Source organism: Cheilinus undulatus, linkage group 10 (assembly GCF_018320785.1).
Source record: "Cheilinus undulatus linkage group 10, ASM1832078v1, whole genome shotgun sequence".
Lineage (NCBI taxonomy): Eukaryota > Metazoa > Chordata > Actinopteri > Labriformes > Labridae > Cheilinus > Cheilinus undulatus.
Window position 1 is genome coordinate 46600158 of NC_054874.1, and position 20993 is coordinate 46621150.

Below are 20993 nucleotides of genomic sequence, written 5' to 3' on the forward strand. Positions count from 1 at the left end.
GATCTTCTTGACACTCATCAGAGTGGACTGAAACAAACTCCATTAAAAAGCATGACCCAAAAGGAGCAAACAGAGGATAAATGCCAGCAGACGCTCCACTGTAAGTTACAATAGAGAGCACTGGACAGGTTTCTCCTCAGACATCTAATATTGTGTTATTTTGATCAAAATACGACTATCTTGAACCAACTTACAGCACCAGAACACTCACTGACAGCAAGCTAATGTTAGCTTTGAGGAAGAATGTTCCCTTTACTTCTCAAGCAGCAGCATTATTCACTCAAACACATCCAAGATGCACAAACATGTCCATACTTTTGTAGACATTCCCCCTGGCGGTGTAGAGAAGGATTCTCCACAACGGTATGTAAACATCACCAAAACTAAGCTGAGGCTCAGTCTTCTGATTTTAGTGATACTGATAGTCACCCAGTTGTGCAATGGTCCACTGTGACAGAAATGCACAGTTTAAACTACAACACCCATTCCAAAAGAACCATTGGATATCACTGCATGGGCTCAGGATCAATTCCACAAATCTCTGTGGTTCAAAACAGTTGGCCGTATCATCCACAAATGCAAGTTAAAGCTGTTTCCTCAAGAGAAGAAGCCATATGTGGACACAATCTGCGTTCTCTGGGCTAAAGCTCATTTAGAATAGACTGAGGCTACATAGAAAACGGTTCTGTGTTCAGATGAATCAAAATGTGAAATTCTTTTGGGCAACCGCGGAGGAGAGGGAGCATCTAGCTTGTTATCCTGGCTCAGTTCTAAAGCCTGCATCTCGGATGCTACTGGGTTGCATTGGTGCCTATGGCATGGGCAGCTTTATCTGGAAAGGAACTACCAATGCTGAAAAGTAGAGAGAGGTTTTACAGCAACATATGCTCCCATCCAGACAACGTCTCTGTCAGGGAAGGCCTTGACTATTTCAGCAAGACGATGCTAAACTACATACTGTACCCATCACAACAGCATGGCTTCACAGAAGGAGAGTCCAGGTGCTAAACTGGCCTGCCTGCAGTCCAGAACTTTCACCAGTAAAAACCATGGTAACACTTTATTTTGAAGGGGTATAAGACCTGTGCCCTGTCCAGCTGCCCTGCAGCTTCTTTGCTTTCTTGAAAAGCCACATAAGCGAAAATTGGATCTTACCCCACTCTCCCCCATGGGTTCCAGTCTTCATGCTAAGCTAAGACAGTTAGCTACAGCTTAGTCTTACTGTACAAAGAAGCAAATAGAATTCAACAATGCCAACTTTGCAATAACGGTGACACAATAGGCCAAATGGCACATATGACACATCATCCGTAAATGTTTATAAAGCCTTTTTCATACCAGTGAAGGATGTTACGTAATGATTATGACAGTGTGATGTCAGTCTTATGCATACTCCTTCAAAATAAAGTGTCACCAAAAACATTTGGTGCATCATTAAAGGAAAGATCTGGCAAAGAACAACCAAGACTGTTGCTGCTGCAATCCAGCACTGAACAAGAATGGGACAACATATCTCTCCCAGAACCCAAGCAACTGGCCTCCTCACTTCCCAGATGTTTACAGACTGTTGTTAAAAGAAGCAAACGTGGCCCTGTCCCTACTTTTTTAGAGATGCCATCAAACTCAAAATGAGCTAATATTTTTCATGAAATGGTAAAATGTCAAAGTTTGAACATCTGATGTGTTGTTTATGTTTTATTGTGAATCAAATATGAGTTTGAGATTTAAAATTCTTGCATAACATTTTTACCAGCGCCTGAACTTTTTTGGAATTGGGGTTGTATTTCTCTTAATTGCAGTGATGAATTAGACATCAGATGTTAAATCTAAAGCAGCTGTAACTACTGATTTTGTCCTTTTGTTTGGATTTTGGTGCCCCCTGTTTTCATTTTAAAGAATGAGGTACAGATGAGCTGGATTAGATGGGAAAATCTAAACCTGGGTTATTCTTTTCTGGATTAAACCTTAGAAACATCTAGGCTTATGTGTTAATTTCACTGACAAACCCTAAAATAATCCAAACTCCTGCTCCAGCTTGTTTGTTTATTTGTCTACAGCGTGCGAGCTGTCAGCAGGTTGCCGTGACGTTCAGGAGGGTGATTTCTCTGCACACGCTCAGTCTTGTCTCTGTTCTAACAGGACACCCGCTGCTACAACACAAACCCGTCCAGTCGGCCTGATGTTCCACAGAAAGTGTGCCGCGTCTGCACATTGTTGGAACTCTCTGACAGGATGCTGAATAAACGTATAACACGATGTAGCCTCCACAGATGTCCCACTTTTTCAGGAAGACGGCTCAGCTCGCCGGTTTCTCTGTCCTGCTGCAGCCTGACACCTGAGTGCCAACCGCTGACAAAGTTTGAGCCTCGCTTTTTACTCCTGGAGCTTCAGACGGAGCTGAACGTACAGTCCTGCTGCTGATTCTCCTCCAGGACACGTAGGAGAGGATGGATAATCACAAAATATTAATAAAGGATAGATGCCTGACCTGATAACCTCCACAATATTAAAGAGATCTGATTACACTGTGTGACTGCAGCATCTGCTTTAATAACAAAGTCTGGGAAGTATAAATAAAAGATATAGTTTTTTAACACTGATGCCTTTTATTAATACACAAATATAGCTTTATATTATAAAATAGCAATGAAACAAAATTTGCTGAGGGAGTTATCAAAGTTGGTTGAATCTGTACTAAAATTTACAAGAATTTTAGGGGGATTTTTCCATAATACTAAGTGTAAAGAAGGAGCAATTTTAAAAAGAATCAGTGCAGTTGTTCTTTCAAGTCTAAATTGTACATTTGAGATGTATCCATAATAATAATCATCACCGCATTACTATGATCCAGAAGAAAACTTTACAAGAAAAAAACTACAACAATCCCATCTCATAGAGTTGGGCAACATAGCCTTAAACAAAAATCTCCTTTTTTTTTTTTTTGCTGCAAACCATTTTTACAATTTCAATTAATTTCTTTCCTACTTAAAAATACAGATAAAGTGAGTTTAAAAGTCCCATACTAGACTCTTTTAAGACAAGTTTATATCCGTCTCAGAGGTCCCCAAAACATGCCTGTGAAGTTTGTTGTTGAAAAAAATACTCCAGTATTTGATTTTTGCACATCTAAAAATCCCGAGCTGTTTCTGTGTCTGTAGCTTTAAATGTTACTGAGCTGTCTGACTCCGCCCTTGACTCCGCCCCTCTCAGGAAATGGATGTGGCTTAAGAGGAGGCTCAGGAGAGGAGAGGAGGTTTTTCAGACATTTTGATATAGAAATCTATCACAAAAGTGCCATCAAAACACTTTTCTGCATTTATAGCTCTCAGGATGTGACGTACGGTGTCACATGACCAGTTTACTACGAGACAACATGGCGCGGTATGTGTGTGCCTGTGTAGACTTAACATCATACTAATACCCTTATTTGTGGCTTTTGCCATACCACGGACTTTGCCTCTAAACTATCATCCATTGCCTTCGTCTTTTGTTCAAAATTATCAAGGCAACCGCTGTAGATGCAATCATAACAATACCAACATGCAACAGGTTTTACGAGAATTACGAGGCTCATGCCTGAAATGCCTGCCAATAGAAACACATTCAAAGCGACATCGTACTTTGTCGAAATTTTAGAATTATTGCTTTTATTTTGTGAAAACCTGTGATGGAAACCCAGCTATGATCTGTGACAAAGCTACAAAATGTAAGGGGTGGGGACAGCTCATTTTTAATTTAGGGATTTACATGGAGAAACCCGTGCAAGGTTAAATCCCCTAGCTTTCCCTGTCTGAGTTTTATTTTTCCTGTCTGTTTAGCTGCAGTCTGCCTGGTCAGGTGACCCGCTGCAGCCAGGTTTGACTCAGGTGTGAAGTGGGGGAGGGGCTGAGGAAGAACAAAGGGTCAGCTGAAATGTTTGGGGGGAGAATTGGCGGTGACTCCTGGATGGGACTGTGGATCTGGGCAAAGACTGTGGTTTTCCCAGAGAAGGATAACTGAAGACCACTCCATTGTTATGGTGATGCCTCCTCTGGACACGAGCCTGATCACTGCCGAGCAAGAGGGCCATAAAAATTGGAGATCAACGAAAAAGAACCTACAAGAGTAAGACATACAAGAACGATCCCAGGATTGGTGAGTCAGCTGCATTTGGATTATTGTTTTTGGGCTGAATTATTCCATTTTTTAAGTTTTGAAGGACTATTTTTTGGACTTTTGGGGGGCTTCTGGATAATCAATGGAACTGAAACACTAAAGGGGAAACTGAAATAATTGGAGGACGTTGTCTTCTATTTTTGTTTTTGGGGGGAATTGGGATTTCAGGGCCTGATCTGCAGACTTAAAGGGGACTGTAGCTAGGGAAGGAGAACCTTTCATTGATTAATTTCTGGTCATTAAATTGACACTTAAGTTTACACCTGAGTTTTCTGTGGTGAGTTACTGGCTTTTCATTAGTGTTTTCAGGACTTCTTGATCACTTTCCCTCTCTAACTGAGTAACTGATCAAAATTGAATTATAATTTACAGTAGTTTTGGACCTGTGATGTATAACTAAGCTTTAGAAAAGTAAGCTGATTGTTATAAGTTAACACCTTGTTCATGAATGTGTGCTATGTAGGTTAGTTTTTTTTATGAAGCGTGCCCATATCAGGATAAAAGTAAAGAAAACAAGTGTAACCTTTGATCGAAAATAAGGGATAAACCTTTTAACAGGGACTGGTCATGATTCATTTGATATAGTGAACTATGTCAGACACATATAAACATGTATAACACTTCATTTCGCTCATCTGAGCTGGAGACAGAATCCTAAAATCCCAGGTATCATGGCTGTCTTGAATTTTCCCACATCTCTTATTTACTTATTTATCGAATGATATCTTTGACCAAATAAATGATGCATTCTGTAGATTTATGAAGAATTATTAAAAGCATCATAAATTCTTCTTTTGATCAAGCGCCCATGTGCACAAACGGGGCCATGCATCAGTTCTGAGCATGCCCGGCATCTTCTTTTGAAGCGCAGCAGGAGATCGGGCGACATGTGGATCTGTTTGTCCGATCTGAAAAAGTTCCCTCTCATTTTGGAGTAGACACGGCCGTCGGTCATGACTTCTCCTCGTTCTGCTCTACTGTCGAGCGATAAAAATCAAAAACAGAGTAAACAACATTTACAAGCCTCGCTCTCTCTCTCTCTCTCCCTCCTGTCCTCGTCCGGACGGTTTAATATCCTGAGTCGATTGGTGGTGTCTGAGATGGAGCTGATGAACGGAGGGTTCATTCTGATGGTGTCAAGTTAAAAAATGAAAACGACAGAGAGGGGGAGCACATGGTTCATCCTTTTTTTTCTCAAGATATTTATAAAAGGGCCAATCTCTCCTCCTCCTCCTGCTGGACATGAAGGTGAAAACTGCAGGCTGATAACGGATCAGACGCGCTGCAGGAATACTAACAGGCTGAGTAGATTACAACGGCTGCTGCGGCGTGCTCTCATTCGCCCCCGAGCAGAGGCAATAAAAGTGAGGAGGCAGAAGAGGAGGAGGAGGAGGAACGGGCAAGCTAAAAGGTTTGTCGGAGGAAGGCGGCTATAACTCTGACAGCCTTGAATGGGATGTCTTAAAGATACACAGAAAAAACTGAGGAAGCAGAGGCCTGCTAGAAATAAAACCTCAAACTTTGAAGCAATAAGAGCGATGGAAAGCAGAGGAGGAAGGTCTGAAGAACCTAATAAACAACGAGCCAGAGCAGGAGTGGTTCTTTGTCTTCCATTACAGGAGTTTTATATCTGATTGTTTCAACATAACCTTCAAACTTCTTATCTTCTTTCTGCTCCCTCTTCCACTAAACTTTTTCTGCCACTGTTAGCTATCTCTACTCGACAAATATCCTGACAAAAAATCTAAGATCTTTGGTCGCACAGCCCCTCCAAACTGCACCATCCCACGCTGGCAGAGGACTAAAGACAATACTGCCACCACTCACCGTATGCTGTAGAGCACGTTCCCGTTTTTAGAGATACGTAACAGCTTGTTGTCGGTGGTGACCTCGTGGAAGTTGGCCCCCTTCTCGTTGGCAAAGAACAAGTCAGGTTTCCAGATAGAGTCCAACATAGAGGGGTCCAGGTCCAGCGAGTCGTCGGGGTACTCGCTGTAGGCCAGCCGCGGGTCGTTCCACTGCTGTCTCAGGAAAATGTTCACTCTGTAGTCCTGGGAGGAGAAAGAGTCGTAGCAGTGTTAAAGAGAAGGCAAAGCGTCTGTATGGGACATTTTTATTATACTCATGGGATAATGATATGTATATATCATGATGAATCAGACATGTAAGTCGGGTAACATTTGTGAAATTCCAACCAAGTTTGATACACTCAGAGGTGTTAAAATCACACCTTATTCACTATAGAGGACACTAACCACTAATTTCCACATAAAGCGACCGCGCGATCTGCCGGCGAATGGCACTGCGGTGCAAATCCTTCCCTCTCTAGTCTATCAGAGCATTTCCACAGCATGCCTGGAGCGCCACTCCGCTCTGCTTCGTTTGAGGTAGGCTGCAGGTCTATTTTCAGCGCTGGCTGCTGCCCAACTTCATCAATATCCGTTTAATCAGAAAGCACCTAAAAGGAAGTCACGAACGTAGAATATCTGGTTCTTTCAAAATAAAACACAGTGCACGGACTTCCAGTCGCAAATCAACACGATGTCAACATTACATCTCATCCTGCAGCTATGGAGTTTACTCCTTGGTAGCGACGCAGCTCTGTAGCGGCTACAACGTCACGTGTTTTGTTGCTCTGATTGGCTCGTAAAGATGTCAGGGACTGAACGTTCATCCAATCACCCTCCAAGTTTTTTTTTTTCAAAGGCTCTGCCCTCTCTCAAACGCTGTTTATGAGAGATTTTCACAAATCCATCAGGCGTGCCAGGTTAATATAGTGTGTGACCGGCCTTACTCTACCCTGATGGTGCGGACTTTTTATTTTTTTGTACAGATTATGTTCCCATGCCCCTGGTAGTATACATGGACTTCCAGAGCAGGACCTGGGTTGTATAAATCATCCTTCCAAACTAATGGTGCCCTCAGGTCGCTCACTGGCCACTTACTTCAGCCTTAATTTTTGGCCAAACATGGCTACAAGGTCTGCAGGACATGATCCGTTCTGATCATATTATTTAATTTCTTTTTGGATCTACCACTCATCAGCAGCGCAGCATCCTGAGAGATTCAGGGCTTTTGGGAAAACTTTCGAAGCTAAGCCCCGTAAGCCAACCTCTGGCTCTGCCTGTGCTGTTCAAAGGTTGGACATACTTCAGCTCATCTTTGTGCATGAGTTATATGACAGAGAAACAACTTAGATAAACCACCAAAATATGCATTATTCTGCATTTTAATCTACTTTTTGTATTTCGGCTGCATTTTTATGAAATCCTTCTGTTTTTATGATCAATCTCTGCATGCTTTCACAGTGCAACAGCAATGACTTTATTGTCTGCAGCTAGAGTCCATATTATTTTCTATGTTGAAAATAGTCCATTGTAAAACTGACCACAACATCCACACAGATCCCCAGATTTGCCTTCCCTGACTTCTAACCTACATCTTATATCTCGTATTAAACGATCATTCCGATCAATATTTCTCTCTCTTCCTACGACTACTCCAGCAGGATTCTCTGGAGGTCCAAAACCTCTCTGAAGCAGGCGAGGCAAGCTGGGGGAAATTGATTCAGCAGAAAAAATTAAATTACAACCAAACTGCAAAAGTTATAAAGCGTAAAATCTGAGAAACACCTCCAACAGAGGCTTGTAAAAATGTAACCGCAGGGAAATGTTCTCTTTAAAGTGAAGAAAGGAAAAATATAAGTAAGGAAGGAGAAAAAGCTCATAAAGGGTCAGTGCACTGCTGAGTAGAGATGCTTTTACAGATGGATGGATGGACAGATACTGGGAGATGGAGAGAGCCAGTGATGGACGGGGCTTTGTGCTTGGGTGAGCAGGTGGTTATGGGTCTTCATCCATATGTCATTCCCTGCTTTATGTGAATGAAAGAGATTTTACACATCCCAGCGATGTGTGGCCTTGAGCCATATCAGAAATCTTTCCTCCATCTTTGAGCCTCTCCTTCAGCCTTTAAACCTCTGCCTTTTAGCTCTGTGTACTCGGCCTTTATGGAGGTTTTAGTTCAGATTGTTTGTCAAATAAAAACCAAAAAAAGTGTTGCCACGTGTTCAAAGGAAGTTTGCAGAAAAGGAGGGAGATGGACAGGCAGATGGATGGCTGGGGAATTGGCTCGGCACAAAGCTGGAAGGCAGATGAAGGTCACTGAGCTGCTGCTCCCTCTTTAGTCTTACACAGAGAGATGAAGAGATACAACGGGAAGACAGTCAGAGGGATAGATGAGGTGATAGAGGAAGATAGACGGCTTTAAAGTGTTTTTAAAGATGAGGCCTGGAGACTGGATGTGTACATTCACAAGTCACAGGCTTCAAAGAGGAGATAACTGGAGCTTCCTCTGGATTATGGTTGTAATAGGACGACACAAGCCTTACATGATGACTGTAGCTTCAGCAGCAGGATGTGTAGCTGTGGCTTTGTTTCTGTGAGTCTTTCTTCAACAACCTAGTCTCTCTGTTTTCATTCATACAGGGGATGTACGATGAAAAACAGTATTTTTGCACATGCATGTGGATTAACTGAGCATCTACCAACCTAGTAAATGTGAAACAAGCCAAGCAAGTCTTTGTTTGTGGTCCCCCTATGTCTGAAAAACAGTCTGATGGTCCTTGTGACATCACTTAATTTCATTATAATAGCCTCAAATCCCCACTTGGTATCTCCACCAAAAGCGTCCAAACTGAACTGTGAAGGGTAGAGCGACCAGGACCAGGAGAGATCAGCATGGAAGCTGCTCTGTTGCCTTTTTGCACCCCAGCTTTATTGATAAGAGCAGTCTGTCATCACTTCCTAGATCTAGAGTGACCATGGACCCATTTGGATGAAAACACGCCCTGAGACTGAGTCAAGAGATTAGAAAACAGTGGGAGAATGCAGTTAAACACTGCTGTGTTGTGTGTTTTATTTTTAATTCCCAAATAATGAAGGAGTGCCAAAGATCCAAATCTTGGTCCAAAGTCAGCTGTCACACGGGATCACATGATCTAACAATGCAATCCTAGTAAGCCTGAAAAGGCCCAGGAGGAAAACACCTCAGACCAATGAAGTCAAAGACTCTGCCAATGACTCTCAGGTGACCACCTAGGTTAGACCTATTCAATTAGCGACCTGAGGGCCACATGCGGCCCAGAACCAACCCCCAAGTGGCCCAGACTGGCAATCTGTTTCACAAGTTTTCATAAATTCCCACAGTATTTCAGACAGTGAATGCAACACTCTGCTTAGCCTAGCAACAGTCTACCTACAATGCACTGCGTTGTTTTGAAGCATGGCTAGCGATGCTGAAGAAGGTAGCTCCAAGACACTGAGTATAAAACATTTCCTTTCCAACTGTAGCTACAGCCGTGCAAATTTAGTTTTTATGCAGTTTAAGATATGCCTGGGTAAGACGTGACGAAAATTATCATTTACAGATTATCATTTTATTTTTTCATTCTGTTTATTTTATTTTTATTCAAGTGAAAAATAATATTTCTACTACCTCAGCTTATGTTCAAATGCAGCTATGTTGTTGTGTTTTTATTCACTGTCTGATGTCATTTTGCCAAATTCAAAAAGGAGACTATGAAGACAAAGTGCATATTTTTCATCAAACTGATCTGCATTGGTTCAAAATTTGACCTTAGCAGCTGCTTACTGCGCGTCGAACATGTGTGGCCTGGCTGCATTTCTTGATTTTGAATATGGCCCGGTTGAATCTGTAATTGAAAAGCCCTGACCTAGGTCATCAGCATGGAAATGGTCAACTATTTCCAGCCCTGACCTCTAGTCACTCTTTGGCCTTGCCCACTAATCCCTGCTTGCATCAATGCTGATGCATCATGCTGCTGCTGCTGGAAAAGCTTCACCTCCTCCACCCCAGCCCCCTCCTTTATAGCATAAAGCTTGTTGCACCCTCATTAAGATACCGGCTACTATGAATGAATTGCTTTTGACCTAGTTTTTGTGTATTCAGTACATATTGTCATACATGTACTTATCTATATGAGCATTTCTAGGCACGTGCATGTGACCTGGAAAGTCAAAGCGTGCTGCTTAACTAACCCAGGGAGCAGAACTTCAAACTTTATATCCATTTTGCAATAACATGATAAAATCCTGCCTGAAAACAGTTATTTGTAAGTTTGTAGTATATGTATTGTGCACATGTTCCAGAGTACATCTAGTGAAAAGGGAAGTACAAGTATTTTAAAATAACAGCATGACTGTATATGTATTTGGATGTTTAAGCTATGTTAATGTTGGCAGCTGCTCTGCATACAAACTTGTTTCATTTACATGTTTGGGTTAGCAACATTAGCTTTTGGTGGGCATACAAGGTTGCAATTATATGGTTTCCTTATAGCATTAGCAACATTAGCATGTTATCATAGGGGAAACAAACAAATGGTTGGACTGCTGTGTTACCTGTCAGCAGCTATGTTTGTTTCAGGACCAAGCTGCGGGTTAGAAGGACCTCATCCACTCTTAAAGAGGCATACACCAAAAACGACTGTTCTTGGAAAGGCTGTTTAGAGCTAGTTTATACAGGGTCAAAAACCTTCATGCATATTTTGACCAAAACATGGCACAGATATTTTATTTAGACAACAGAAGACTGTGTTAAAAGGCGGAAAAGAGGTATAAAACATCACCTTTAGATTACACAGAGTGCTAAAAGACAAAATGCATGCATTGATTGTTCTCTGACAGGGCCTTGACACACCAATCATTTCAGGCTGTCTGTGAGCATCTGTGACCCGTGTATTTGCAGTTTTTCCTGCACCACTGGCACTTGTCGGCCCTCGTCGGTGCCTTCTTTCGCTGATTAAGCATGTGAAACTGTGACAGAGCCTGTCAGGGACTGAAATGACCCTGATAGGATTCATCTAAGCGAATGAGAGCAAGAGAAGTGTAAAAGAGAGCAAATAAAGAGGGCACATGCTGAGACTGGACATTGATTTCCATACAGAATATCTGAACTGTGGCCTGGGTACCATAACAGCAGCTTGATATTAATAACCCCAGACCCTTTCTGTTTTTAATTTAGTGTTTCATAACTTCTCTGCATGACTTTATGGTCATATTTTCCTCCACCCTGCAGGGACATGATGGTCACCACAGCAGTGTAATCTTCATACATGTGTTAAAGTGCACTTTGGCCCAGACAGGGCTGTGAGACAACGTGGGTCACCACAACAATCATCATCAACATGGTGGACTGTCCTGGTATACAGCATGTCTACCTCCATATGTCCCCCTCAGGACAGTTAGTATGGACCATCTTCCTGTTTACCCATGCTAATGAGGCTTCCTTAAAGATCACATTTCACCCCTTTAAGACAAGTTTATATCGGTCTCAGACGTCCCCAAAACATGCCTGTGTAGTTTGGCTTTAAATGTTACTGAGCTGTCTGACTCCCCCCCAGACCACACCCCTCTCAGGGAATGGATGTGGCTCTTCTGATCCTCGAAGAGAATCCTCCCAAGCGAGGAGGGCCAACCAAACCTGGGGGCGGGGCTAACTCCCCACGTGAATCATGAGGGGAAAATGTGAGAAGAGCTTGGTTCAGCACACATTTTCTGAAGGGTGAAGGGGGGGGGTATGGGTATGAGTTTTTCTGATTCTCAGAGGGATTTTGGACAGGCCAGGGGCACATATTTTTGTTAGAAAAACCTGAAAAAGTGTATTTTGCACAATATGTGACCTTAAATGTTTGATGAGATTAAATAAATAATATTTAATTTGAAGTGCAAGCTACTAATTTCAGAAAAGCTGTGCTAGCTGTGAACTGGATAGTCCAGTAGTGGGAGGAGGTGAAAACATGTGGCTCTGCTTTGCACATTACTTTTGGTGCACATGCATCGCACGCTTCGCTCTAGCTCAGATGGTCATTTCAAGTTTTACGATGCTTGGCATTTATGCTCATCAACATCTGGGTCAAAGTCTGGTACGGGAACTGAGGGGCATGCATGGACCGCCTAGTCCAGTTTGGTCAGTAGATGCACATAAATGCAAGTCTAAAGGCCTTTGCACATTGGGTCTGATTATTTCGTCTGAATTTTCCGCACATTAAAAAAGAAAATCAAGCTCATGTTGTTCTAATGACATTTGAAGACTGACGCCGAAATCTTTGTCCATCTTATTTTTATTCGGAACAGGTTCGATTTTATGCAAAATTTCCCATCAGTCCAAGTCATCTAAATGGGTGAGTGATGATTCAAAACAGTGCCTGCTGCTGCCTCCTCGCTTGCTCACCCCCGCTGGACCCCTCCTCCCTCTCTCTCTCCTTCTCTCTCACTAACCTCACTTTAAACACCAAAGTTTGCTCATTTATTCTGTGAATATAAACCATTGAAATATAACATATAGATGGGTCATTGATGATTCATATCAGAGCCTGTTGCTTTATTCTTTTTCACTCACTCACCCCCATCCAACTCCTCCCTCTCCCCCACTCCCCAACTCTCCCTGCAAACACCGTAGTTTGCAGGTGTGTAATGTGGATATCAGCTATGGAAATCTAACAGATAAAGGCATTCGTTGTAGCTTTCACAGCTCATAACAGAGACAGAATTACAAAGTTGCTCTCTCTACTTCTCAAACGTTTCTCAGCGCTATGACGCATGAATGGGTGCTGAATGAAGCTCTCTGTCAGGATGGATCCAGCGGGATTTTAAAGGGGTGACAAAGACGAAGGCTCGCAGTGCGAAACTATTTGCCTCATTCTCCAAATTTTCATGGTGAAAGCAAATAAAAATGCATCTAATCCAGTGTGCAAGGTCTGAGTGCATGATGTTTTTTGGGATCCAAAAAAATGCATCTGAAAATAACGGACCCAGTGTGTAAAGACCTTAAAGCCATCTTGAAATACATTATCAAGACGTATCAAACAGATTTTGAGAAATTAGGCTTTAAGTCAGACTTAAACTTTTACATTCTTATTAGAAAGTCCAGTTTTAGCACAACACCACAATGTAGACTCTGTTTTCATGTTAACAGACATACTGACCAGTGTGGTTGCTTCATATCTACAAGTTGTAAAAAACAATTTTGGGTGAGTTCAGCTAAAAAGAGCCTCTAAAAACATAAAAACCCCAGTGTTTAACGCTACAACACAAAGACATCTGCAGCAATAGATCCGGGTTCGACCCGTGCATATAGATGCAGTCAGACATTTGACTTCTGACTCAGAGAGGCCCTGGATCTTTGCTTTCCTGATCTGAATCAAAGGCTTAGAGGCTCAGCTAGATTTGGCTTTAAAGGTTTCTTCCAGCTGGGATATGAGCAGAAGGAAGGTTAAACCCAGACTGCAGCGAGGAAATGAACCTCCAGTATGCTGCTTTAAGACGTTCATCCTTCACTGTTCAACAAGGATCAATATGTCTCTGACAGGCCTCCCTGTCTCTGTGATCTCCTGAACTTCTGTCTTTGTGCAGAACGGTTCAGGTGTAAAATCGTGCATAATTTTGGGGAGGTATAAACCAAAGCAGTGCAGAAGGATATGCTGCATATATCTTTAAATCACATCCAGACCATGGGGCCTAGAGAAGATTATCATAAGAGTAACAGGAAAACAATGACTGCAGATCCAATTGTTGATGCACTGACCCCTCACCTCTCCTTAACTTAATAAAACATTACCTGACAACCTCCTGAGAAAGAGTCACACTGCTGAGGAAAGTAAACACATGTCCGTCTCATCCTCTTCTTGGGGTTGTTTCGGGGTTAGAACGTGAATTGAGTCGAGGTTAAAGTTGGAATTAAGAATCGATCCGGGCAGAAAATATTAACTGTTGCTCCCTCTGAGCTTTATTGTGTAACCTCAATCGAAGAAGAAACAGAGTGTCCTTCCTTAGCGGGGTGGCATTTAGCTCGGCCCTCCATCCCTCTAATTGTCAATTATTCTCAGAATATGGAGCTCGGCCACTCCGGCCAGGCTGGAGCCATCATTAAGCTGCATGGCGTAGCAGAAATACATCGCAGGGCCGAGGACCGGCCATGCCAGCAGCTCCAGCGGGTGGCATTTAAAAAGACCAATCAGCCACACTAATGCTTCACGTGTATGTGTGCCATAAAGTCACATGGCAATCAGGCTCGCAGAGACCCCACCGCCGTTTATCACAGCGTATAGGACTGAATATCTCTCATGAAACAAATGAGCTTGACCTTTCATGAGCGACTCGCCTTTTCTTCTGCGTGAGAATATGATAAATAACCTGAAACGGCGTAGAGATGAGGAGCGTGTCGATGGAGAGAGGGAGTGAGCCGACGCCACAACCATCAGTCATAAACACGCCAGCGGCTCAAAACAAGCTCAGAAAGGTCAAGAGTCGAGTGAAAAAATGGTTCTGATGGAGTCCCTAAAGACCGAGATAATTATGAATGCAACGGTCACACAAGTCTGAGGATTTAAAGCCACATAATCTCAACTTTCTTCATTTCCTCTTCAGGAAATCCTCTTCTATACCGTTTATACCATATTTGCCCCTTTTCACCATTTTTCTCCCCATTTTCATCCATTTAAGCTACCTGTAGTCATTACGTAGCACTTTTTTCCTACTTTTCACCCATTTTAGCTCCTTCTTTCTGTCACCTTTATCCCAATTTTACCCCTTTTCACCTTTTTTTGCCACTTTTTGCCCATTTAAGCTACCTTTACCATTAAGGAACCACTTGTTTCCTCTTTTTTTGCCTGTTTTTGTCATTTTTATTCAATTTTTGCCCTTTTTCATCATGTTTCACCCATTTAAGCTACCTTTTGTCATTAAATACCACTTTTTCTAGTTTATGCCCATTTGAGCCACTTGTTTTTGCCACTTATATCCAATTTTTGCCTTTTTTTCACCATGTTTTTGCCACTTTTTCCCTTTTAAGCTACCTTTTACCGCTAAATACCACTGGTTTCCTATTTTTTGTCCATTTTTGCCACTCTTGACTTCTTTTTGCCCATTTTAGTCTCTTTTTTTTCCACTTTTGGACCATTTTTTGCCACCTGCAACTCATTTTTTTGTCACTTCTTACCCTTTTTTTGCAACTTTCTGACCCTTTTTCCACATTTTCCTTCCAATTTTCACCCCTTTTCACCCATTTTTGCCTCCCTTATCATATTGTTTTTCCTACTTTAAGCTTTTTTTGCCACGTTTCACCACTTAGATTGTGGCTCTTGGGAAGGTATTTTTCAACAATTTGGCTCTTGGTTGAGTAAGGTTGAGTAACACTGCCTTAACAAAGCACAAAATTACTGAAGCAGAGTCACTACGAGGTAATCGTGCCACATTTGGGTCAGATTCTCCCTTCTGACCAAACTCAGCAAAGACCCTGTTATCAGATGGTTCTGTAATTTATCTAGCCTGATTTTTCTGTGGTGTGAGGCGAGTTAAGAGGGATCACTCTCTCCTTAATACTCCCAGAAGACGATTAGAGCTGCTTCGGCTTGAGGTGAAAACTGAGGACAGCCACGCTGGGATTGGAACATTAGCCAATCAGGAAGCAAGCTGACCAAAGGAGGAAGCACAACAAACACAGCCATGACAACAGCTTTAAACCTGAGGTTATACATGAAAGAGCAACAGTTCAACTTCTGTTATCTTTCCTGCATTTAACCATCAGGTTCATTTCTTCTAAGTTCTGTTCTGATAAAATGTGAGAGCTTGAGTATAAATAAGACTGTATGTTTATCTCTCATTGGATGGAAAACTTTACTTTCTCAGATTTAGGATCTCTTTTGATCTTTAGGTTTTATTCGGTGAGGGTGATATTTTGATCTCTTGATCAACCTAATTCTTTTTCATTGGCATGCCGGGCCATCATCCTCAGTCCCTTCATCTTTTCCCTTCATCTTACTCACAGGGTTAGACATCCTTTTTTTTAAACTGGGCTTTACTTTCACATATTTTCAGTCACAATGCATCTCTTACCCCTACTTCGCAGCCCTACATCTGTGTTTTGCATGTTCATGTCTACACTGCATTTGAAATTATTATGTAAATTTGATTTTAGTGTAATGGATAAAAGAGTGGCACAAATGCAAGAAAAGTGGTTTAAATATTGGAAAAGGGTGGCAAAAAGAGGCAAAAATGGGTTAAAAGTGGCAAAAAATATAGCATAAATAGCCTGGCAACATTCTGAAAATGGGTAAAAGAGTGGCACATAGAGCATAAATTGGAAGGAAATTTGCAAAAAGGGGTTAAAGATGGGCAAAATGGGCCAAAAGTGGAAAAAAATGGTCTGAAAGTGACAAAATGATCAAAAACGGGTTAAGAGTGGTATAAAATGTTGCAGAAATGGCCGAATGAAGTGGGGTATGCCTATAAATTTAAACTTTTGTTTATGAAAGTCTGGCCCCCAGAGTCTCCATCAAGACTAAATCTGACCCTTGTGCAAATGTACTTGATGACCCCTGCCCTATTGCATGCAGCATGCCTCAGAATGTTCTGTCCTCCAATGGGGGCGTGCTTCAGTGGTAGAGAGATGGTGCATACCCTCTATAGAACACAAGTCCCCTCATTTGGCCTTCCATACCTCGCTGCCCTGCAGGTTTTCCCTGTTGTACATGCTGCTGTTTTTCTCTGATATCCCTTAAAAGCAATTTATGGAACAATAGATTGACTCAGTGGAGGCTCTTCTCAGCTGAGCGAATATCTTCTGGACCATAAACCCTCAGCTTCATAGGTCAGAGGCTGCAGATGGATGCACATTAAGTGAGGGAGGAGGGAGGCCGGGATGGTGCTCCATGCTAGGAATCAAATGAGGTGAAAGTAATTTGAGGATGCAATTTTATGGTTTCAAGGAACGATTTAGAAACGGAGTAAATAGATGAGCACTGGAAGTAGAAGTAAGTGATGTTGATGCTAAAGGGGGCATCTGTAAATGTACTGGAGGAAATCAGACCGCTGCAGTTAAAAGTGGAACTGCTACGCCAAGTGTAGGTTGATATTCATGGTTTAATATCCCGGCATAAGGCTACCGGAGAGTTAAGTGCTGCTGTGAAATTACCATCCACCACCGCCATGCTTCTATGGAACCATTAGCAGAGGAAACGCCGTGCTTACAATATCACACTCATTTCAGCTTGTATTAAACTCAGGCAGTAAACCACGCATGAAAGACTGCAATCCTCCTCCTCTTCCTCAAACAGCAACAACAAAACAAAAGCAAAAAAACTACAGAGACAGCAGCAGCAGCCATATTCTAATTCCACGCCTGTCATCACATCCTGCTGTCTCCTGGATGCTGCGGCTGCTGCTCAGGTAGGAAGCGGAGGTAGGAGGTTACACGGGGGCTCGGGCGTTATGGCAGCACATCTGCTCGGCACAGACAGCGTTGCACGGAGAGAGAGAGAGAGATAGAGGGAGGGAGAGAGATGCTGTTGTGTGGCCTTAAAATAAACCACCATCACCAACAGCTGCAGCACCGAGGGAGGTCAAATCGATTTACATCAGCAAACTTCTCCCTGGTTCTTCAGGCGCTTTGTGATGAATGGCATGGATGGATAAACATGGATCATAAAAGCCGCAATATGTAAAAGTTTTATGTAAAAATCTGCTACTGCTTTAGGCTAAATCACACACTGAAACTATGACAAACTTAAATATGTGCCCAAACATGACTATTTTCCATCCATCCATACATTTTCTATACTGCTTTCTCTGTTCTGGGTCGCGTGGGGGCTGGAGCCTATCCCAACTGTCATTGAGAGGTGGAGTACACCCTGGACTGGTCGCCAGTCAATCGCAGGGCTAACATATAGAGACAGACAACCAGGCACGCTCACATTCACACCTACGGGCAATTTAGAGTCACCAATTAACCTAACGAGCATGTTTTTGGTGGTGGGAGGAAGCCGGAGTACCCCGGGAGAACCCACGCGTGCACGGGAAGATCATGCAAACTCTGCACAGAAAGGCCCTGGCCCTGACCGGGAAGCGAACCAGAGACCTTGCTGTGAGGCAACAGCACTACCCGCCTTGCCACCCATGACTATTTTATCTAGTTTTAACGTACACATGGCTTTGAGTTGTTAAGATTTGTATTATCAGTGATGACATGACCTTTTCCTCTTTTTGATTCTAAATAGCAAAATAATCTGCCAGGATTAAGATCAGGTTGCAATGCAGAAATTATGGTGTTCTTTTTGGTTATGTGAGACTTAATGTGCAAATTTGCATTATTTATTTGGGCCTAGATGTTTTCCATTCTGACAAAAGGCTCCCATCTTGCAGGCCAAACCATAGCCAGATATATGAAGTATACAAGAAAAAAATAACACCATCCAGGATAAGGCTTGGGGGGACAGCATCATTCTTTATGGCTCTTTTTGTTCAGCGAGAACTGGGTTTTAGTTAAAGGTCAGTTTCGGCACAGCTCCGGCTCAGCTCCCTCTTCACCACAACAGCACAGTATAACCTCTGCAATACCACAGATGATGCGCTGATCTGCCTGACGATCTTGCAGTCCCTTCTACCCTCCCTTGTGAACCAAACCCTGAGATACTTGAACTCCTTCACTTGGGGCGACCCACCGTTTTCCGGCAGAGAACCAACACTAAAAGCATCATTACTAATGTGCCATTTCTGTAATCTGTGTTGAGCTCCTTAAGCTCTTATCTGAACAAATTTCTGCCAAAACGATCTGGCTGCAGACCTCTATGGTGGGGCATTTGGCTGCAGACCTCTATGGTGGGGCGTTTGGCTGCAGGCCTCTATGGTGGGGCGTTTGGCTGTAGGCCTCTATGGTGGGGCATTTGGCTGCAGACCTCTATGGTGGGGCGTTTGGCTGCAGACCTCTATGGTGGGGTGTTTGGCTGCAGACCTCTATGGTGGGGCATTTGGCTGCAGACCTCTACCATGAGGCAACCTCGACTGTGTGGTGCGTAGTGACCTACATTACCCAAGCTGGAACCAGAGTGACATACTGAATGATGAGGTGAAGGTAAGTGGCTTTTTACCATAACAGCATGATTTTATGAATAAAAATGGTAGTGGGGGGATAAATTTAAATCTTACGCACCACAAACTGAGGAAAACCCAAAGAGGGTTAGGGTTAGGCACCCCAACCCTAAAGGCTAACCAAAACAGTGCTGCATCAGTGGCTTTAGTCTAAAACAAAATTCACCCACTGTTGGCTGTATTCCTTCGTCGCCCTGTCACCCAGACTCTCCCATTCACCCTTTAAAAGTCACTACGACCAGTCAGGCTTCAGGAGCAAAGAGGAGAGGTAACGAGATATCCAGAGGAGGAAAAATGATGAGAGTGGGAGGGATAAAGCGAGCAACAATACTTCAAATAACAGAGCGTAAAGCCTGTTCATAGAGCTTCATACGGAGGACGAGAGCAGGAATGAATGAGCAGAGCGATAACTGTGTGTGTGTAAGGAAGTGAGAGTGAGAGAGAGGGAGAGAGAGGGAGACATGATAAAGGGAAATAAAGTGAATGAGGTTCAGTGTGTGAGGGATAAAGAGTCTGAGAGCTCCCTGCTGATAGCTTAAAATTCACATAAAGTAGAGGAAAGCCTATTTCCATCAACTCCTCTTTATTACATACAGTATAGCCTATATCTAAACCTACACACTCCCTGAGACAAGGAAACTGAATAAAGTCTTCTTATAAAGGCATAGAAATGTTTATCAATAATCAAATAAATCTGGACCTCTTTAACAGGAAGTGTCAGAAATATTCTCAATCTCAGCGTTTTTATCTTGAACGAAGAATTGTAGGGACATTCTAATTTTGGTCACAGTTTGACATATGTTACACTGTTGTTGGTGCAGTGGTATTTGTGCAAAGTCCTGAATCGTGTACCTCAGTGAAGGACCCCGGACTGGCTCATGTAAACACAGGATGGGATGTTGGAATGGAGTCAGAGCAGAGCGCTTAAAAAGGCGCTCTGACTCAACTGATTCGGACTACGCCGTGAAACCCCCAACTTGCTTTCACACTAGCAACATCAATCCATGCATGAGCACTCTTGGGTATGTACTCAGTCTAATGCAGCAGGGGGCAGTATGCATGTAGCTGGATTACAAACCCACCAACGAGGAGAAAGAAGAAGAAGCTACCATGGCAACTACTCGGGCCATGACCTGAGCGAAGACTGTCTATTAACCCAGTAAAAAGTCCATTCTTCCACCATGGAGGTTTTTAAAATCCCTTTTTAAGATGCAAGCATCGTCGTTCTTCGTATCTACACATCTATGTGCAGCTCAGAGGATTAAATGGGCTTGCACTCTGTGGATACAGCTTATTGCCTTTGCATCTCATCTCACTGAGTCCAACTTGAGTTCATCTGTAAGGTCAGTCACAACAAACTGTTTGTTTACTTGATTCTGATGATTCATGCCTTTAATTAAGGAAAATGTGAACAAATTGCCACAGGGAATGAAGTTTTTACGATGATGTCAACAGTGCCAGAGTACACGTGACTCATGTCAAAGACCACCTTCCTAGTGGGCCCGGGCCTGGTGTCCGGGTGTGGTTGATTTGCATTCACACCGACCAAAACGAGCCAGACTTTGAACTCAAGTGAGCACGGTTTAGGGACCAAGCCCCTAGTGTGAAAGCCACCTTACTGACTCCAACTTTGGTTCATCCATAAGGTGAATCACAACAGAACCTTTGTTGACTTGACTGATTATTTCCACCTGTTATTGATAAAAATAAGTTTCTTTATATTTTCTTTAATGTTCAGACGTATTACATTTTTGCCACTTAAAATCCATTTTTGTCCATTTTAAACTCTTTCCATTACTTTTTTCTGCCTGTTTTTGCCACCATTTCTTGCCACTTTCTGCCTATTGTTGCCTCTGTTGACCCATTATTACCACTATCAACCCCTTTTTACAC

At 42.7% G+C, this 20993-nt stretch overlaps 1 protein-coding gene across 1 annotated transcript in view; it reads right to left on the bottom strand.

Moving 5' to 3' along the window:
- glra1 (glycine receptor, alpha 1) overlaps positions 1 to 20993 on the bottom strand; it is a 239053-nt gene that overhangs the window by 76485 nt on the left and 141575 nt on the right. The window contains exon 6 of the mRNA XM_041797891.1: positions 5983 to 6206. Coding sequence (XP_041653825.1) covers positions 5983 to 6206 — 224 coding nt within the window. The remainder of the gene's footprint in view (positions 1 to 5982; positions 6207 to 20993) is intronic.